Source organism: Oncorhynchus gorbuscha, unplaced genomic scaffold, assembly GCF_021184085.1.
Source record: "Oncorhynchus gorbuscha isolate QuinsamMale2020 ecotype Even-year unplaced genomic scaffold, OgorEven_v1.0 Un_scaffold_2462, whole genome shotgun sequence".
Lineage (NCBI taxonomy): Eukaryota > Metazoa > Chordata > Actinopteri > Salmoniformes > Salmonidae > Oncorhynchus > Oncorhynchus gorbuscha.
This window is the reverse complement of record NW_025746968.1, coordinates 45,001-66,837: the sequence shown is the minus strand read 5'-3', so window position 1 is coordinate 66,837 and position 21,837 is coordinate 45,001. Positions and strand designations below refer to the sequence as shown.

General features: G+C 46.6%; 1 protein-coding gene across 1 annotated transcript in view; it reads left to right on the top strand.

Moving 5' to 3' along the window:
- The window catches only part of LOC124025816 (protein unc-80 homolog), a gene marked incomplete at both ends in the record, with an annotated part of 76,403 nt that overhangs the window by 9,672 nt on the left and 44,894 nt on the right, over positions 1–21,837 (top strand). Inside the window, 10 exon segments of the mRNA XM_046339140.1 lie at positions 12,217–12,271; positions 12,274–12,492; positions 13,150–13,284; positions 13,675–13,792; positions 13,795–13,884; positions 15,387–15,536; positions 17,815–18,083; positions 18,907–19,281; positions 19,832–19,963; positions 20,242–20,389. Of these exon segments, the coding sequence (XP_046195096.1) occupies positions 12,217–12,271; positions 12,274–12,492; positions 13,150–13,284; positions 13,675–13,792; positions 13,795–13,884; positions 15,387–15,536; positions 17,815–18,083; positions 18,907–19,281; positions 19,832–19,963; positions 20,242–20,389 (1,691 nt within the window).

Below are 21,837 nucleotides of genomic sequence, written 5' to 3'. Positions count from 1 at the left end.
TGGTGTTGTATGAATCCCAGATTGCCCCTTTAATAGAACTGTCATGTCACATGCATATGGTGTTGTATGAATCCCAGATTGCCCCTTTAATAGAACTGTCATGTCACATGCATATGATGTTGTATGAATCCCAGATTGCCCCTTTAATGGAACTGTCATGTCACATGCATATGGTGTTGTATGAATCCCAGATTGCCCCTTTAATAGAACTGTCATGTCACATGCATATGGTGTTGTATGAATCCCAGATTGCCCCTTTAATAGAACTGTCATGTCACATGCATATGGTGTTGTATGAATCCCAGATTGCCCCTTTAATAGAACTGTCATGTCACATGCATATGGTGTTGTATGAATCCCAGATTGCCCCTTTAATAGAACTGTCATGTCACATGCATATGGTGTTGTATGAATCCCAGATTGCCCCTTTAATAGAACTGTCATGTCACATGCATATGGTGTTGTATGAATCCCAGATTGCCCCTTTAATGGAACTGTCATGTCACATGCATATGGTGTTGTATGAATCCCAGATTGCTCCTTTAATGGAACTGTCATGTCACATGCATATGATGTTGTATGAATCCCAGATTGCCCCTTTAATGGAACTGTCATGTCACATGCATATGGTGTTGTATGAATCCCAGATTGCCCCTTTAATGGAACTGTCATGTCACATGCATATGGTGTTGTATGAATCCCAGATTGCCCCTTTAATGGAACTGTCATGTCACATGCATATGATGTTGTATGAATCCCAGATTGCCCCTTTAATGGAACTGTCATGTCACATGCATATGGTGTTGTATGAATCCCAGATTGCCCTTTAATGGAACTGTCATGTCACATGCATATGGTGTTGTATGAATCCCAGATTGCCCCTTTAATGGAACTGTCATGTCACATGCATATGGTGTTGTATGAATCCCAGATTGCTCCTTTAATGGAACTGTCATGTCACATGCATATGGTGTTGTATGAATCCCAGATTGCTCCTTTAATAGAACTGTCATGTCACATGCATATGGTGTTGTATGAATCCCAGATTGCCCCTTTAATGGAACTGTCATGTCACATGCATATGGTGTTGTATGAATCCCAGATTGCCCCTTTAATGGAACTGTCATGTCACATGCATATGGTGTTGTATGAATCCCAGATTGCCCCTTTAATGGAACTGTCATGTCACATGCATATGGTGTTGTATGAATCCCAGATTGCTCCTTTAATGGAACTGTCATGTCACATGCATATGGTGTTGTATGAATCCCAGATTGCTCCTTTAATGGAACTGTCATGTTACATGCATATGGTGTTGTATGAATCCCAGATTGCCCCTTTAATGGAACTGTCATGTCACATGCATATGGTGTTGTATGAATCCCAGATTGCCCCTTTAATGGAACTGTCATGTCACATGCATATGGTGTTGTATGAATCCCAGATTGCCCCTTTAATGGAACTGTCATGTCACATGCATATGGTGTTGTATGAATCCCAGATTGCTCCTTTAATGGAACTGTCATGTCACATGCATATGGTGTTGTATGAATCCCAGATTGCTCCTTTAATGGAACTGTCATGTTACATGCATATGGTGTTGTATGAATCCCAGATTGCCCCTTTAATGGAACTGTCATGTCACATGCATATGGTGTTGTATGAATCCCAGATTGCCCCTTTAATGGAACTGTCATGTCACATGCATATGGTGTTGTATGAATCCCAGATTGCCCCTTTAATGGAACTGTCATGTCACATGCATATGGTGTTGTATGCATCCCAGATTGCCCTTTAATGGAACTGTCATGTCACATGCATATGGTGTTGTATGAATCCCAGATTGCCCCTTTAATGGAACTGTCATGTCACATGCATATGGTGTTGTATGAATCCCAGATTGCCCCTTTAATGGAACTGTCATGTCACATGCATATGGTGTTGTATGAATCCCAGATTGCTCCTTTAATAGAACTGTCATGTCACATGCATATGGTGTTGTATGAATCCCAGATTGCCCCTTTAATGGAACTGTCATGTCACATGCATATGGTGTTGTATGAATCCCAGATTGCTCCTTTAATAGAACTGTCATGTCACATGCATATGGTGTTGTATGAATCCCAGATTGCCCCTTTAATGGAACTGTCATGTCACATGCATATGGTGTTGTATGAATCCCAGATTGCCCCTTTAATGGAACTGTCATGTCACATGCATATGGTGTTGTATGAATCCCAGATTGCCCCTTTAATGGAACTGTCATGTCACATGCATATGGTGTTGTATGAATCCCAGATTGCCCCTTTAATGGAACTGTCATGTCACATGCATATGATGTTGTATGAATCCCAGATTGCCCCTTTAATGGAACTGTCATGTTACATGCATATGGTGTTGTATGAATCCCAGATTGCCCCTTTAATGGAACTGTCATGTCACATGCATATGGTGTTGTATGAAGGTGAAGGCATTGCTGTCCAGTATAGTAGCCTGACTGACTGTTACTATTATACAGGACTAGTACATGTTGACCTTATAGCAGTCTAGAAAGAACAAACTGGCTGCATTCATCTAGTTTAATGTTATATAATGTAGCCTGCAGCTTCACCTGTTCCTCATAGCTTAGTATGGCTCAGTCACACACACACACACACACACACACACACACACACACACACACACACACACACACACACACACACACACACACACACACACACACACACACACACACACACACACACACACACACACACACACACACACACACACACACACACACACACACACACACACGAGCGCTCATTCAGAGGTTCCACTCCATCCCTTGTGTATTATGATCAGTATAATGAGTTACAACTTGTTCCTCTCAGCTTCCCAGGCAGACACCAGATATAGACAGAGACTGAAACAGATCTGTCTCTCCCTGTCTGCCTGCTCTTACCAATGAGACACTTTACCCAATTTGTAAGTCGCTCTGGATAAGAGCGTCTGCTAAATGACTTAAATGTAAATGTAAATGTATTGATGCTAAACACACATGGTGCATGTCTAATGCTGGCACTGCCAGTGTGTGTGTGCATGTCTGATGCTGGCACTGCCAGTGTGTGTGTGCATGTCTGATGCTGGCACTGCCAGTGTGTGTGTGCATGTCTGATGCTGGCACTGCCAGTGTGTGTGTGCATGTCTGATGCTGGCACTGCCAGTGTGTGTGTGCATGTCTGATGCTGGCACTGCCAGTGTGTGTGTGTGCATGTCTGATGCTGGCACTGCCAGTGTGTGTGCATGTCTGATGCTGGCACTGCCAGTGTGTGTGTGTGCATGTCTGATGCCCGCACTGCCAGTGTGTGTGTGTGTGTGTGTGTGTGTGTGTGTGTGTGTGTGTGTGCATGTCTGATGCTGGCACTGCCAGTGTGTGTGTGTGTGTGTGTGTCTAATGCTGGCACTTCCAGTCTCCAACTCTGTACCTTGGCCCAGAGCATCAGGCAGGCACATAATGGATAGACATTGATCTGCCCACTGCCCAACCTGACCCTCAGGCCCAGTGCCCAATTTGACCCTCAGACCCACTGCCCATGCTGACCCTCAGACCCACTGCCCAATTTGACCCTCAGACCCACTGCCCATGCTGACCCTCAGACCCACTGCCCAAGCTGACCCTCAGACCCACTGCCCAACCTGACCCTCAGACCCAGTGCCCAACCTGACCCTCAGACCCACTGCCCAAGCTGACCCTCAGACCCACTGCCCAACCTGACCCTCAGACCCACTGCCCAACCTGACCCTCAGGCCCAGTGCCCAACCTGACCCTCAGACCCAGTGCCCAACCTGACCCTCAGACCCACTGCCCAACCTGACCCTCAGGCCCAGTGCCCAACCTGACCCTCAGACCCAGTGCCCAACCTGACCCTCAGACCCACTGCCCAAGCTGACCCTCAGACCCACTGCCCAACCTGACCCTCAGACCCAGTGCCCAACCTGTGCCCGCTTAGGGGGAAGAATAACAATTTGGATTTAAATGATTTGGCATGCATCAAGTTAATGATGAATTCATTTTAGGGTAAAACTGTGAGTGTTGAATATAAGAGTTTATACAACAGGTTGGTCTAATACTGGAAGCTGATTGGTTAAAAGAGCATTCAAGCCGGTGTCTATTCCGCAAGTTACCACCAGCTAAATCTATGACGTTAAAATGCCTATTTACTCTGTTCCATCTGACCGAGCAATCCACTGTCTCATTAGCCCAGCCAGACAATGTATAAACATGATCTCCACTGTAATAGGCATAGACTAGCAATTGGTTTTCAATAGCGGAGATTTGTATAAAACCTGCGGTCTGTCTCCCTGACATCTCCAGCTGTCTCACAGTAATGAACGTGTAGGGGTCAGGAGTAGGGATGAGACAGACAGGCAGGCAGCCTTTCTCAACTAGTCGAAATCATGAATCTGCTGGTATCATTTTTATGGATATATGCAAATACATGTCAAATGAATCTAAATGCAGCTAGTTTGCAGGCTTTCCAACTTCAGTTTGAAGTGAATGTGTAAGCTGTGTTGTTGGCTAGCTTTCCTGAACAACAGTGTCTCTTTCCAACTTCAGTTTGAAGTGAATGTGTTAGCTGTGTTGTTGGCTAGCTTCCTGAACAGCAGTGTCTCCTTCCAACTTCAGTTTGAAGTGAATGTGTTAGCTGTGTTGTTGGCTAGCTTCCCTGAACAGCAGTGTCTCTTTCCAACTTCAGTTTGAAGTGAATGTGTTAGCTGTGTTGTTGGCTAGCTTCCCTGAACAACAGTGTCCTGACAAGAGAGCACATGTTCTATGCCAGAAGAAATCTTGCATCAGTAGCTCATTCTTGGCGGTATCTAAATACATTTAAGTGAAAACAGCTTAAACAAATGCAAATGCAGCTACTTTTCTGTTATTCTGACTGCAATGTTTGACCTGACTGTAAGTTAGCCATAGTTGTTTAGCTAGTTTGCAAGGGATGAGAACGTTGCCAGCCAGTATGGCAATAGAACATTGAGATTGAATGATTGGGTCGTGTCCATAGATACAAAACAAAAATACTTATCAACTGGGTCACGTCTCGGGCCTAATAACACCCATGCCAATATATCCTCCAAACATCTGCTTCTCTGACATTATCCCTGAAGTATGCCTTAGAATTAGAAATTAGAATACTAGAATTGTCATGAACCTTCTTATGATGGGATTAAGGTCAGCCATTTTGGTCAGGGAGTTGTTCAACCATGGTTTGCTAGTGATGTGATAAGATATTGTGTTTGTGTAAAATAATGAATTTGAAGAATTTATCTGCACTGTTTGTTTGTTAGCTAGATAGCCAGACAGTTTAGAGGAATGATTCCATGAATGTTTCAAATGAAATGCTAATATGCCAACATTCCATTCAAACAATGCAGTCAATCCACAGCCACACTGGCTGCATCAGTTGATGATAGGACTCAGACAAGTTGTAAATACAACACATTCTGATATTGTATCATATAACAGCATTCTCAGCTTTCCAGGAAAGGAAACATTTAGACATGTATGGTCTGTTTACATATATTTTATTTCTTTTCTAATTATATAACAATATTTTAGGTTGACAATAATTCTGGTACACAATTTGTGATGTATCACATGCCTTACTTTTATTCTCCTCCATCAGTAAAATCAGGATTATGTCTCTACTGCCATTCATTCACATTAGACTGGGTGGGATTTCTCCCTGTCCAATATGGCTGCCATTCATTCACATTAGACTGGGTGGGATTTCTCCCATGTCCAATATGGCTGCCATTCATTCAGATTAGACTGGGTGGGATTTCTCCCTGTCCAATATGGCTGCCATTCATTCACATTAGACTGGGTGGGATTTCTCCCTGTCCAATATGGCTGCCATTCATTCACATTAGACTGGGTGGGATTTCTCCCTGTCCAATATGGCTGCCATTCATTCACATTAGACTGGGTGGGATTTCTCCCTGTCCAATATGGCTGCCATTCATTCACATTAGACTGGGTGGGATTTCTCCTGTCCAATATGGCTGCCATTCATTCACATTAGACTGGGTGGGATTTCTCCCTGTCCAATATGGCTGCCATTCATTCACATTAGACTGGGTGGGATTTCTCCCTGTCCAATATGGCTGCCATTCATTCACATTAGACTGGGTGGGATTTCTCCCTGTCCAATATGGCTGCCATTCATTCACATTAGACTGGGTGGGATTTCTCCCTGTCCAATATGGCTGCCATTTTCACCCCATTCTGAAACTTTTAGGGTTTATGACATCACCCCTCTAGTAATTTAATAGGATCTCTATGGTGTTTGAATTCAGTAATACAACATATTCAATCATAGGTTCCATCAGGGGCGGACTGGGACCAGAAATCGGCCCTGTCATTTCTAACACACCGGACAATGTTTTTCCTTGAGGCCCCCATATCGGCCCATTTTTTTTTCTTGAGGCCCCCTGGGCTAAAAATCGACCAGCCCATCTTGCATTTGCCCAAAATGCCATATGGCCAGTCCACCCCTGGTTGATTTAATGTGGATATTGGGTATGGAGAATGAGAGAGATGTCTCCCAGCCATCCTCACCTTAATGCAGTGTGACAGCAGAGTGAAACGATCCATCTTTCTTCATGAGATTCACATTTATAGGACTTCCAGCTGTGATTCTAAATAAGCTCTCTCCCCTGATTAATACCGCTGACGTACAGCTCCGGTGTTGCCATGCACTCCAATCACCCCTTTCCACTGTGATGCGATGCTGATGCAGTTTCCATGGCAACCCCTGCTGCAATGGAGGGAGTCCAGGTTGGGCAGTGTCTCTCCTGGGGGTGGGTGTATGTACGTCACTCAGTCGCCACAGCAACCTCTCCACAACACCAACCGAAAGCTTTGAGTGTGTGTGTGTCATTTAGACAGTGTAACACGATACTGCTCCCGCATCCTGTACTCTGACATTGATTCTTCTAGTATTGACCGTCTCAACCCGACTCAGTTTAATAGTACAGCTAAGATGAAATGCTTCACCCTCCCTCCCTCCTCCCTCTCTCTGCTTTCACTACAGTATAAATCTCATTCTATTGTTGTGGTGCGGTGTAGCCCTGTATATCGGCTCCTTTGCCATGCACCAGGGCTGTATTCATAAGGCATCAAACATAACCAAGATAGATTGAAACAAGGAGGGGCTCCCTGAGCATGTCCAATAAGAAAAGCTAGTTTTGTGTATCATTGTAAACTGTTTTTCTACAGTGTGACTTAATAAATATGAGCCACCAGCCAGTGACCTTCATCTCGGCTGCTGAGCTAAAGTCTTATTGATAGTGGGCTCACGTAGGCTGAAAATCCATTCTCTAAATCTCCACAGAAACACATGCTGCAGGGCCTTGTTATTTAACACATGCTACAGGGCCTTGTTGTTTAACACATGCTACAGGGCCTTGTTGTTTAACACATGCTGCAAGGCCTTGTTGTTTAACACATGCTACAGGGCCTTGTTGTTTAACACATGCTGCAAGGCCTTGTTGTTTAACACATGCTACAGGGCCTTGTTATTTAACACATAATACAGGGCCTTGTTGTTTAACACATGCTGCAGGGCCTTGTTGTTTAACACATGCTACAGGGCCTTGTTGTTTAACACATGCTACAGGGCCTTGTTGTTTATCACATGCTACAGGGCCTTGTTATTTAACACATGCTACAGGGCCTTGTTATTTAACACATAATACAGGGCCTTGTTATTTAACACATGCTACAGGGCCTTGTTGTTTAACACATGCTACAGGGCCTTGTTGTTTAACACATGCTACATGGCCTTGTTGTTTAACACATGCTACAAGGCCTTGTTGTTTAGCACATGCTACAGGGCCTTGTTGTTTAGCACATGCTACATGGCCTTGTTGTTTATCACATGCTACAGGGCCTTGTTGTTTAACACATGCTACAAGGCCTTGTTGTTTAGCACATGCTACAGGGCCTTGTTGTTTATCACATGCTACAGGGCCTTGTTGTTTATCACATGCTACAGGGCCTTGTTGTTTAACACATGCTACAGGGCCTTGTTGTTTATCACATGCTACAGGGCCTTGTTGTTTATCACATGCTACAGGGCCTTGTTGTTTATCACATGCTACAGGGCCTTGTTGTTTAACACATGCTACAGGGCCTTGTTGTTTATCACATGCTACAGGGCCTTGTTGTTTAACACATGCTACAGGGCCTTGTTGTTTATCACATGCTACAGGGCCTTGTTGTTTATCACATGCTACAGGGCCTTGTTGTTTATCACATGCTACAGGGCCTTGTTGTTTAACACATGCTACAAGGCCTTGTTGTTTAACACATAATACAGGGCCTTGTTGTTTAACACATGCTACAAGGCCTTGTTGTTTAACACATAATACAGGGCCTTGTTGTTTAACACATAATACAGGGCCTTGTTGTTTAACACATAATACAGGGCCTTGTTGTTTAACACATGCTACATGGCCTTGTTATTTAACACATGCTACAGGGCCTTGTTGTTTAACACATGCTACAGGGCCTTGTTGTTTAACACATGCGGAGCCTTGTTGTTTAACAGGGCCTTGTTATTTAACACATAATACAGGGCCTTGTTGTTTAACACATAATACAGGGCCTTGTTGTTTAACACATGCTACAGGGCCTTGTTGTTTAACACATAATACAGGGCCTTGTTGTTTAACACATAATACAGGGCCTTGTTGTTTAACACATGCTACAGGGCCTTGTTGTTTAACACATGCTACAGGGCCTTGTTGTTTAACACATGCTGCAGGGCCTTGTTATTTAACACATGCTGCAGGGCCTTGTTATTTAACACATAATACAGGGCCTTGTTGTTTAACACATAATACAGGGCCTTGTTGTTTAACACATGCTGCAGGGCCTTGTTATTTAACACATAATACAGGGCCTTGTTGTTTAACACATAATACAGGGCCTTGTTGTTTAACACATGCTACATGGCCTTGTTGTTTAACACATGCTACAGGGCCTTGTTGTTTAACACATGCTACAGGGCCTTGTTGTTTAACACATGCTGCAGGGCCTTGTTATTTAACACATAATACAGGGCCTTGTTGTTTAACACATAATACAGGGCCTTGTTGTTTAACACATGCTACAGGGCCTTGTTGTTTAACACATAATACAGGGCCTTGTTGTTTAACACATAATACAGGGCCTTGTTGTTTAACACATGCTACAGGGCCTTGTTGTTTAACACATGCTACAGGGCCTTGTTGTTTAACACATGCTGCAGGGCCTTGTTATTTAACACATGCTGCAGGGCCTTGTTATTTAACACATAATACAGGGCCTTGTTGTTTAACACATAATACAGGGCCTTGTTGTTTAACACATGCTGCAGGGCCTTGTTATTTAACACATAATACAGGGCCTTGTTGTTTAACACATAATACAGGGCCTTGTTGTTTAACACATGCTACATGGCCTTGTTGTTTAACACATGCTACAGGGCCTTGTTGTTTAACACATAATACAGGGCCTTGTTGTTTAACACATAATACAGGGCCTTGTTGTTTAACACATGCTACATGGCCTTGTTGTTTAACACATGCTACAGGGCCTTGTTGTTTAACACATGCTGCAGGGCCTTGTTATTTAACACATAATACAGGGCCTTGTTGTTTATCACATGCTACAGGGCCTTGTTGTTTAACACATGCTACAGGACCTTGTTGTTTAACACATGCTACAGGGCCTTGTTGTTTAACACATGCTACAGGGCCTTGTTGTTTAACACATAATACAGGGCCTTGTTGTTTAACACATGCTACAGGGCCTTGTTGTTTATCACATGCTACAGGGCCTTGTTGTTTAACACATGCTACAGGGCCTTGTTGTTTAACACATGCTACAGGGCCTTGTTGTTTAGCACATGCTACAGGGCCTTGTTGTTTATCACATGCTACAGGGCCTTGTTATTTAACACATAATACAGGGCCTTGTTGTTTAACACATGCTACAGGGCCTTGTTGTTTAACACATGCTACAGGGCCTTGTTGTTTAACACATGCTACAGGGCCTTGTTGTTTAACACATGCTACAGGACCTTGTTGTTTAACACATGCTACAGGGCCTTGTTGTTTAACACATGCTACAGGGCCTTGTTGTTTAACACATAATACAGGGCCTTGTTGTTTAACACATGCTACAGGGCCTTGTTGTTTATCACATAATACAGGGCCTTGTTGTTTAACACATAATACAGGGCTGAAGTTTGAAGGAATTGTCCGTAGAGCTCTGAGACAGGATTGTGTCGAGTCACAGATCTGGGGGAGGGTACCAAAAAATATCTGCAGCATTGAAGATCCCCAAGAACACAGTGGCCTCCATCATTCTTAAATGGAAGAAGTTTGCAACCAACAAGACTTCCTAGAGCTGGCCACCTCGCCAAACTGAGCAATCGGGGGAGAAGTGCCTTGGTCAGGAGGTGACCAAGAACCTGATGGTCACTCTGGCAGAGCTCCAGAGTTCCTCTGTGGAGATGGGAGAACCTGAATGCCAAGCGTCACTTCTGGGGATGTTTTTCAGCTGCAGGGACTGGGAGACTAGTCAGGATCAAGGGAAAGATGAACAGAGCGAACTACAGAGAGATCCTTGATGAAAACCAGAGCGCTCCGGACCTCAGACTGGGGCGAAGGTTCACCTTCCAACTGGACAACGACCCTAACACACAGCGAAGACAACGCAGGAGTGGCATCGGGGCAAGTCTCTGAATGTCCTTGAGTGACCCAGCCAGAGCCCAGACTTGAACCCGATCGAACATCTCTGGAGAGACCTGAAAATAGCTGTGCAGCGTCGCTCCCCATCCAACCTGACAGAGCTTGAGAGGATCTGTAGAGAACAATGGGAGAAACTCCCCAGATACAGACCACTGTAGATACTGTTCTCTGAGGTGATCGCTCCAGGTAGGCCTGAGTACCAAGCTGCTTGGTCATGGAGGAACCCTGGGGGAGGAAGGGACAGAGGAGAGCGACCGAGAGCCTGTTCTGTTCTATACAATAGATTTCACCGTAGATCTCTATCTTAACAGGCCGAAGAGTGTGTGTGTGTGTGTGTGTGTGTGTGTGTGTGTGTGTGTGTGTGTGTGTGTGTGTGTGTGTGTGTGTGTGTGTGTGTGTGTGTGTGTGTGTGTGTGTGTGTGTGTGTGTGTGTGTGTGTGTGTGTGTGTGTGTGTGTGTGTGTGTGTCTCAGGGTTACCACTAACATTTTAATTTACCAGACATTTGATCAATTGACCGGCCCCATATGGGTGCGTAGCATGACTAGGGTGTTTACCCACGGTGCTCAGAATGACAGAAATCACATTTAGAATGTGGTAATTCATAGTAACAGAACATGCAAGTCGAGGATGCAATGATATGTGGTCCTTACCGAATTCTAATGTGCACATTGACCATGTCAGAATAACTGTCCGTACGTTACAGTTACCCAAATACAGGTGTGCCGAGCTTGTAGCATCATACTCCAGGCTGCTTCAACAAAGTACTGAGTAAAGGGGCTGAATAATTAATTATGTAAATGTCATATTTCCACTTTTAAATTTTTTATACATTTGCAAACATTTCTAAAACCCTGTTTTTGCTTGTCATCAAGGGGTATTGTGTTTAGATTGATGAGGTAAAAAAACAATTAAATCAATTTTAGAATATGGCTGTAACGTAACAAAATGTGGAAAAAGTCAAGGGGTCTGAATAAATTCTGAACACACTGTAAGTGATGAACGTGGCAGGAAATGATGGGGACTGGTAATTTCATTTGAGGCAGATGCAAGTGATTTCAGTCAGAGATTTACAGATTGTTCTTTGCAGAGCTAGAACATAATATCAGACATCAATCTAGTTTTTTTTTGAGGTGCTGATTTGATCATTTGAGCTCAGGCTGTTTACAAATCATAAACTACAGTAATAAGTCCTGCCTTTAACAACTATTTGCAAAAGGCCGGGTCTAGGCCGGGTCCGGGCCGGGTCCAGGCCGGGTTACTGTAAGGCACATTGTGATAACTGCTGATATCAAAAGGGCTTTACAGATTCATGTCACTAACTTCCTCCCACCCTCTCTCTCTCTCCCCTCCCTTTCTCCCCCTCTCTCTCTCCCTATACCTTGTCTCCCCCTCCCCCTCCCTCTCTCCCTGTACTTGTCTCCCCCAGGACCTCTGCCCCAGCGGGCATCTCCGTCTCCCTGGCCCAGCGTGCCCGCTATGCGCCACCTACTTTGACGTGGCAGTCCTGCGCTGCCTGCTGCAGCCCCACTGGACGGAGGAGGGGGTGCACTGGGCCCTCATGTTCTACCTGCAGCGCCTGCGTCAGATCCTGGAGGAGCGCCCGGAACGCCCGCCGGAGCCACTGGTCCCGCCCCTGCCCCGCCCTCGCAGCAGCTCCATGGTGGCCACCGCCCCCTCTCTCGTCAACACCCATAAGACTCAGGTGGGTTATAACCATTGTGTTTATGTCAATCATTAGTTAATACTACAGTATTATATGGTGTTATAACTACAGTACTGTAAAGCCATAAGACACAGGTAATACTAGTACTAGTATAAGTAGTAGTATTTGTAGTGATACAACAGTTAAATGCCCTATATAGTATAGTATAATTAAGCAATATGGCCCGCGGGGGTGTGGTGTATGGCCAATATACCACGGCTATGGGCTGTTCTTATGGATGACACAACGTGAAGTGCCTGGATACAGCCCTTCGCCGTGTTATATTGGCCATATACCACAAACCCTTGAGGTGCCTTATTGCTATTATAAACTGGTTACCAACGTAATTAGACCAGTAAAAACAAATGTTTAGTCATATCCCTGGTATACGGTCTGATATACCACGGCTTTCAGCCAATCAGCATTCAGGACTTGAACCACCCAGTTTATAATCCCTATATAGTATAATGCCTTATATAGTAGCTCTTATTACAGTATTATCAAGTGGTTCAGGTTTTCCCATAGTTATGCCATCTTAAATACTGTATATGAACAATGTTGACTGTCTCTATGCAGTAAAACGTCCTATTGCTACACTATATCTCTGATTGACACCTGTCATTCACTCTTGACCCCTGTGCTCTCTGCCCATATAAGGACATGAGTCTGAAATGCAATGAGGAGGAAAAGTCCCTCAGCTCAGAGACCTTCTCTAAGGTGTCCCTGACCAACCTGCGCAGACAGGCTGTACCCGACCTTTCCTCTGACCTGGGGATGAACCTCTTTAAAAAGGTGAGATGCATGGAGATACACGTACAACTTCTCAAATCTGGCTTTATTATATTATTTTTCTATTAGTCTCTCTGTTTCTCTCTCTCTCCTTTTTTCTCTGTCTCTGTCTTTCTCTCTCTCTCTGTCTTTCTCTCTCTCTCTCTCTCTCTCTGGGTATTGGGCCCTCTCCTCACAACTATCATTGTCTTCTTTGTCTTTGTAAATCATTTCAAACATTTGGCCGACATTTTCTCTCCCTTTTATTCATTTGACCTTTTAATATGTTTCGACCTCTCAATGTACCATTATACGCAGCTGACTCTTGCTAGGTGGAAATAAAGCCCTGCTGTAGTTAGAACATTTAGAATGAATGTGTTTGTCTTGTGTCTCCTCCTACCGACCGTGGTACAGTTCAAGAACCGGCGGGAGGACCGTGAGCGTAAGGGCTCCATCCCGTTCCACCACACGGGCAAGAAGCGCCAGCGCCGCATGGGGGTGCCCTTCCTGCTCCACGAGGACCACCTGGATGTGTCCCCACCCGATCCACCTTCTCCTTCGCCAGCTTCTCTGGCGACGACCGGCGGGCGCTGGAGCGCGGGGGCTGGCAGGCTACCATCATGGGTACCATACCAGATCTGGGTTCAAACACTTTTTGAAATTCTTTGAAACATGTTTAAGCGTTAGTTTGAGCGCTTGCTTTAGCCTGCCTGAAGTGCCCGATGGGCGTGGTTTGCAGCTTTGCAACTTTTCTATTGGTTCCATGGCACCAGGCAAACTCAAGCCCAGATAAAATATTTGAAATGATTTCGAATAGTATTTGAACCCAGGTCTGTATATGACCAACACTTCTCACTCACTGTTTTATCTCTCTGTCTTTCTGCTGATAGATCATCTCTATCTCTATCAATAGATTGTACTATTCACGTCTATCCATCTATTGATATATCTATTTTATATCAATAGGAATTTAAAAAGTACAGGGAAAATGACTGGCTCTCGTTAGCTGAGTCAGAGGAGTTAGTCCCCTGGCTCTCATTAGCTGAGTCAGAGGAGTTAGTCCCCTGGCTCTCATTAGCTGAGTCAGAGGAGTTAGTCCCCTGGCTCTCATTAGCTGAGTCAGAGGAGTTAGTCCCCTGGCTCTCATTAGCTGAGTCAGAGGAGTTAGTCCCCTGGCTCTCATTAGCTGAGTCAGAGGAGTTAGTCCCCTGGCTCTCATTAGCTGAGTCAGAGGAGTTAGTCCCCTGACTCTCATTAGCTGAGTCAGAGGAGTTAGTCCCCTGACTCTCATTAGCTGAGTCAGAGGAGTTAGTCCCCTGGCTCTCATTAGCTGAGTCAGAGGAGTTAGTCCCCTGGCTCTCATCAGAGGAGTTAGTCCCTGGCTCTATTAGCTGAGTCAGAGGAGTTAGTCCCCTGGCTCTCATTAGCTGAGTCAGAGGAGTTAGTCCCCTGACTCTCATTAGCTGAGTTAAAAAAAAATGTTTCACCAGGTAGGCTAGTTGAGAACAAGTTCTCATTTACAACTGCGACCTGGCCAACATAAAGCAAAGCAGTGCGACAGAAACAACAACACAGAGTTACACATGGAATAAACAAGCATACAGTCTATAACATAACAGAAAAAAAATAAAGTCTATATACAGTGGGTGCAAATGGTGTGAGGACAACAGACCCTCCGATTTGACACACTGAACTCTGTCTGCGAAGTAGTTGGTGAACCAGGCGAGGCAGTCATTTGAGGAACCAAGTCAGAGGAGTTAGTCCCCTAACAGCAGCTGAACTGGGTCAGCCTCATTAACTTAATGTTTGTCTGGTTGTTAGGAAAGGTTGTTGCTTCTAATGTTTTGCAAAAGGTGCACAGAAAAAGGGACTTTCTCATTCGAATGTAACCATTATTAAAAGCCCTATACTTTTAGCCCTACTTTCTTAATGAACAGATGTGGGTTAACTGGTACAGTAGGATGTGGTATGCATTGTTTTGTGGCAATGACAGTGAGCTTATTTGGCTATTAGGCCGTCTTAGGGAAGAGGAACGTGAGTTTGGTTGTGTGAATGAGTGTGTGTTTGGTTGTAATGCTGTGTGCCGGTGTCTTTCACTCAGAGTTGTGTGTTTGTTGGTGTTTTAGGTAAGTTGACGCGGCGAGGGAGCACAGACACGGCTGCAGACACAGACAACCTGAGTGCTAAACACTCACACTCCCATCACTCCCTGCTCAGAGACATGCCAGACCACTCCAACAGCCACGGAGACAACACCGTTCACGCCAAGGGGGAGGGTAAGAGTCTATACACCCACAACACCGTTCACGCCAAGGGGGAGGGTAAGAGTCTATACACCCACAACACCGTTCACACCAAGGGGGAGGGTAAGAGTCTATACACCCACAACACCATTCACACCAAGGGGGAGGGTAAGAGTCTATACACCCACAACACCGTTCACACCAAGGGGGAGGGTAAGAGTCTATACACCCACAACACCGTTCACACCAAGGGGGAGGGTCAGAGTCTATACACCCACAACACCGTTCACACCAAGGGGGAGGGTAAGAGTCTATACACCCACAACACCATTCACGCCAAGGGGGAGGGTCAGAGTCTATACACCCACAACACCGTTGACGCCAAGGGGGAGGGTAAGAGTCTTTACACCCACAACACCGTTCACACCAATTTGGAGGGTAAGAGTCTATACACCCACAACACCATTCACGCCAAGGGGGAGGCTAAGAATCTATACACCCACAACACCATTCACGCAAAGGGGGAGGGTCAGAGTCTATACACCCACAACAACGTTGACACCAAGGGAGAGGGTCAGAGTCTATACACCCACAACACCGTTGACACCAGGGGGGGGTCAGAGTCTATACACCCACAACACCGTTGACACCAAGGGGGAGGGTCAGAGTCTATACACCCACAACACCGTTCACGCCAAGGGGGAGGGTCAGAGTCTTTACACCCACAACACCGTTCACGCCAAGGGGGAGGGTCAGAGTCTATACACCCACAACACCGTTCACGCCAAGGGGGAGGGTAAGAGTCTATACACCCACAACACCATTCACACCAAGGGAGAGGGTCAGAGTCTATACACCCACAACACCGTTCACACCAAGGGGGAGGGTAAGAGTCTATACACCCACAACACCATTCACGCCAAGGGGGAGGGTCAGAGTCTATACACCCACAACACCGTTGACGCCAAGGGGGAGGGTAAGAGTCTTTACACCCACAACACCGTTCACACCAATTTGGAGGGTAAGAGTCTATACACCCACAACACCATTCACGCCAAGGGGGAGGCTAAGAATCTATACACCCACAACACCATTCACGCAAAGGGGGAGGGTCAGAGTCTATACACCCACAACAACGTTGACACCAAGGGAGAGGGTCAGAGTCTATACACCCACAACACCGTTGACACCAGGGGGGGGTCAGAGTCTATACACCCACAACACCGTTGACACCAAGGGGGAGGGTCAGAGTCTATACACCCACAACACCGTTCACGCCAAGGGGGAGGGTCAGAGTCTTTACACCCACAACACCGTTCACGCCAAGGGGGAGGGTCAGAGTCTATACACCCACAACACCGTTCACGCCAAGGGGGAGGGTAAGAGTCTATACACCCACAACACCATTCACACCAAGGGAGAGGGTCAGAGTCTATACACCCACAACACCGTTGACGCCAAGGGGGAGGGTAAGAGTCTTTACACCCACAACACCGTTCACACCAATTTGGAGGGTAAGAGTCTATACACCCACAACACCATTCACGCCAAGGGGGAGGCTAAGAATCTATACACCCACAACACCATTCACGCAAAGGGGGAGGGTCAGAGTCTATACACCCACAACAACGTTGACACCAAGGGAGAGGGTCAGAGTCTATACACCCACAACACCGTTGACACCAGGGGGGGGTCAGAGTCTATACACCCACAACACCGTTGACACCAAGGGGGAGGGTCAGAGTCTATACACCCACAACACCGTTCACGCCAAGGGGGAGGGTCAGAGTCTTTACACCCACAACACCGTTCACGCCAAGGGGGAGGGTCAGAGTCTATACACCCACAACACCGTTCACGCCAAGGGGGAGGGTAAGAGTCTATACACCCACAACACCATTCACACCAAGGGAGAGGGTCAGAGTCTATACACCCACAACACCGTTGACACCAAGGGAAGGGTAAGAGTCTATACACCCACAACACCATTCACGCCAAGGGGGAGGGTCAGTCTTTACACCCACAACACTGTACACACCAAGGGGGAGGGAGAGTCCATACACCCATATTCTGTCATCACCCACAGTTATGAACTGAACACCTTCAATGATATATCCATCCATCTATCACTCCATCTATCCACTCATCCATCACTCCATCATCCATCCCTTTATCCATCAAGCCTTCCATCAACCCTTCCTTCCATCCCTCCCTCCATCCATCTATTCATCCATCCAAAATATACATTTTCTCTAAATCTGTGAATGTCTCCACCCCCTCACCTCCTCTCCTCCCACCCCTCCGCCGCCAGTGCGTTCACAGATCTCCACCATCACCATGGCGACGTTCAACACCACAGTAGCGTCCTTCAACGTGGGCTATGCCGACTTCTTCACCGAGCACATGAAAAAGCTGTGTAACCCTGTACCCATCCCAGAGATGCCCCACGAGACGCTGGCGTGCGCCAACCTGCCCCGGAGCTTCACCGACTCGTGTATCAACTACTCGTGCCTGGAGGAGGGAGACAACATCGAGGGCACCAACAACTTCATCCTGAAGAATGGCATGCTGGACCTTACGGTGAGGGGCAGTGATAAAGAGTGTCACCTGTTGGTCTGAGGTCTCTGACAGGGTTTCTGTACTGGAGGAATAACCAGGTTCACCACATATCACAACTCCGGTAGGATGGCTCACACTACCATGGCATTACTGAACCATTGGGCTCTATTTACTATGTAGTCATTTAGAAAACGCTCTTATCCAGAAGCGACTTACAGTTAATGCATTCATCTTTAAGGTAGCTAGGTGAGACAACCACATATCACAGTCAAGTAAATGTCCTGCCTGGTTCCTGCCTGGTTCCTGCCTGGTTCCTGCCTGGACAACACTTGGGGAGGAATTAGTAGGGAAGCTTGGAGAATGTTGGATGGATGGTGTGATGGATGGATGGTGTGATGGATGGATGGTGTGATGGATGGATGGTGTGATGGATGGATGTTGGATGGATGGTGTGATGGATGGATGGTGTGATGGATGGTGTGATGGATGGATGGATGGTGTGATGGATGGATGGTGTGATGGATGGATGGTGTGATGGATGGATGGTGTGATGGATGGATGGTGTGATGGATGGATGGTGTGATGGATGGATGGTGTGATGGATGGATGGTGTGATGGATGGATGGTGTGATGGGTGGTGTGATGGATGGATGGTGTGATGGATGGATGGTGTGATGAATGGATGGTGTGATGGATGGATGGTGTGATGAATGGAAGGTGTGATGGATGGATGGTGTGATGAATGGATGGTGTGATGGATGGATGGATGCACTTCATTTGAATGTGTCCAACCCCTGACACTGACCCCTCTGTCTCCCCTTGTCTCCCCGTCTACCGCTCCCAGGCCATCCTGCGGGCGGTCTACGCCGTGCTGACCCACGACATCAGCTCACGGATCTGTGACGTGTCGCTCAACATCATCGACTGCCTGCTGCAGCTGGGGGTAGTGCCGGGCATGGGAAAGAAGCTCTCCAAGCCCGACGACAAGGAGAACGATGAGACACGCCTCCCGAAGGAGGGGGCCAATCAAAGCCTGAGCGGCGCCCAAGGGGGCGTGTCTGGAGGGTGCAGCGGGGCGGCACCAGGAGGAGGGGGTGGAGGAGGAGGAGGAGGGGGGGATGGAGGAGGAGGAGGTGGGGGAAGTGGAGGAGGGAGCGGAGGAGGGAGTGGAGGAGGAAGCAAGGACGATGTGAAGAACAATAAGGAGAAAGACAGCAAGGTGGGTGTGAGAATACATCTATGAGTTTTCAACTCTTACATTTATCTCAAATCAAAGTTTATTTGTCATGTGCGCTGAATACAACAGGTGTAGTAGACCTTACAGTGAAATGCTGAATACAACAGGTGTAGACCTTGTGTTTACTTACAGGCTCTAACCAATAGTGCAAAAAAGGTGTTAGGTGAACAATAGGTAGGTAAAGAAATAAAACAACAGTAAAAAGACAGGCTGTATACATCTTGTAACGGATCTCATTTTACATGCCCGTACAGAAACAGGAAAACATCGCCGCACACTTCTAGTCAGATGCAAATTTCTTTCATTGTGGATGAGCTTTGGGCCAGTCGACCTTCATCAGAGCCTGTCTGCACAAACAATAGTGGTACAGAAGGCCACAGAGAGATAATTACATGTATATTATAGATGTCATTCTACTAGAACAGAACACAAAATAAAACATGATGGTGTGAGTAATATGGCCATAACCTGTCAACTCGTGTGAATGTTATATGTAGCGTGTATTACCCTATGCCTTCTGTTTAACTCCCAGGAGGACGGCTCTTCACTGAGTACCCACAGGCTGGCTCTTACCATGCTGATCAAGATGGTCAAGTCTCTGGGTTGTGCCTACGGCTGTGGGGAGGGCCACAGAGGTCTCTCAGGGGACCGGCTCCGCATGCAGGTCAGACAACTTACAGATTGCCCCTTTAACAAAATTGAATTAAATGAACTTTATTTAGTTATATATTTATATTTTCACTGAGGTAAAAACCTATTTTGCAAGAGAGAGACCTGGTCCATGAAACAGTAGCATTTGACAACATAGGACCTGTTGGATCTGTTAGGGGCTTTATCAGAGTGAATGGAAACCATCATCCATTTTGGCTCCGGTTGAGATAGCTGTTTGAATCTGAGATATCCTCCATTTTGGATCTACTGTTCCCATTGTTCCCCATACAGGCCCAGAACTGCCTGACCAACCTGTACAAGCTGGACAAGCTGCAGTTCCGTCAGACCATGAGGGACTACGTCAACAAGGACTCGCTCAACAACATCGTGGACTTCCTGCACGCACTCCTGGGCTTCTGCATGGAGCCCATCACCAACAGTAAGTGTTTGTGAGGCATGTGCCGAGAGTGTGTGTGTTGCTATGGAGCCACGGCTAACCACACACAGCGGCCTCACACACCCCTCTCAACCTCTCTGATGGTAGGACTGATGAAACCACGCTATGCAACTCATCCAATCAGCCTCCACTGACATCACACAATTCACTGATCACTCTTGTTTGTCCAATGCAGAGGGGTTTGTATTATTCTCCAAATCATCAAATGTTTCAAATAAAAGATTTCATCGTAAAGTATTTAGAAATGCTATGGGTTTAATCAGGTGAATTGGTGAGTTGACTTCTCTAAAACTAAGTCATATATTGTGTAATTCATTCTAATCTATCACAACAATCAAATCACACTAAACATTTAAAATAATGAATGTATATAATCACATTCTTATAGCAATCGTTAAAATGTAAAGTCCAGCAGAGTTTCAATCTCCAGATTAAAAACAAACAGTAGACAATGAGATTGACAGACGACTAATACTTAAAGTATCTTCTACCGTAATCCAGTCCACTCTGCTTCACGATGCTGAATCTGACCTCACTCATACCTCCACGCATCCCAGAGTGCTCAATGTTTACCCACCGGCTGTCTCTCTGTTTCTGTGTCTGTTCTGTCACCCTCCTCCCTCCACTCAACTGTCCTGCCTTCCCTCCCTCTGTCCCGCCCCCATCCACCTCAACAAGCCATGTTCCCCTCCTCCCTCCACTCAACTGTCCTGCCTTCCCTCCCTCTGTCCCGCCCCCATCCACCTAAACAAGCCATGTTCCCCTCCTCCCTCCACTCAACTGTCCTGCCTTCCCTCCCTCTGTCCCGCCCCCATCCACCTAAACAAGCCATGTTCCCCTCCTCCCTCCACTCAACTGTCCTGCTTCCCTCCCTCTGTCCCGCCCCCATCCACCTAAACAAGCCATGTTCCCCTCCTCCCTCCACTCAACTGTCCTGCCTTCCCTCCCTCTGTCCTGCCCCCATCCACCTAAACAAGCCATGTTCCCCTCCTCCCTCCACTCAACTGTCCTGCCTTCCCTCCCTCTGTCCCGCCCCCATCCACCTAAACAAGCCATGTTCCCCTCCTCCCTCCACTCAACTGTCCTGCCTTCCCTCCCTCTGTCCCGCCCCCATCCACCTAAACAAGCCATGTTCCCCTCCTCCCTCCACAACTGTCCTGCCTTCCCTCCCTCTGTCCCGCCCCCATCCACCTAAACAAGCCATGTTCCCCTCCTCCCTCCACTCATCTGTCCTGCCTTCCCTCCCTCTGTCCCGCCCCCATCCACCTAAACAAGCCATGTTCCCCTCCTCCCTCCACTCATCTGTCCTGCCTTCCCTCCCTCTGTCCCGCCCCCATCCACCTAAACAAGCCATGTTCCCCTCCTCCCTCCACTCATCTGTCCTGCCTTCCCTCCCTCTGTCCCACCCCATCCACCTTAACAAGCCATGT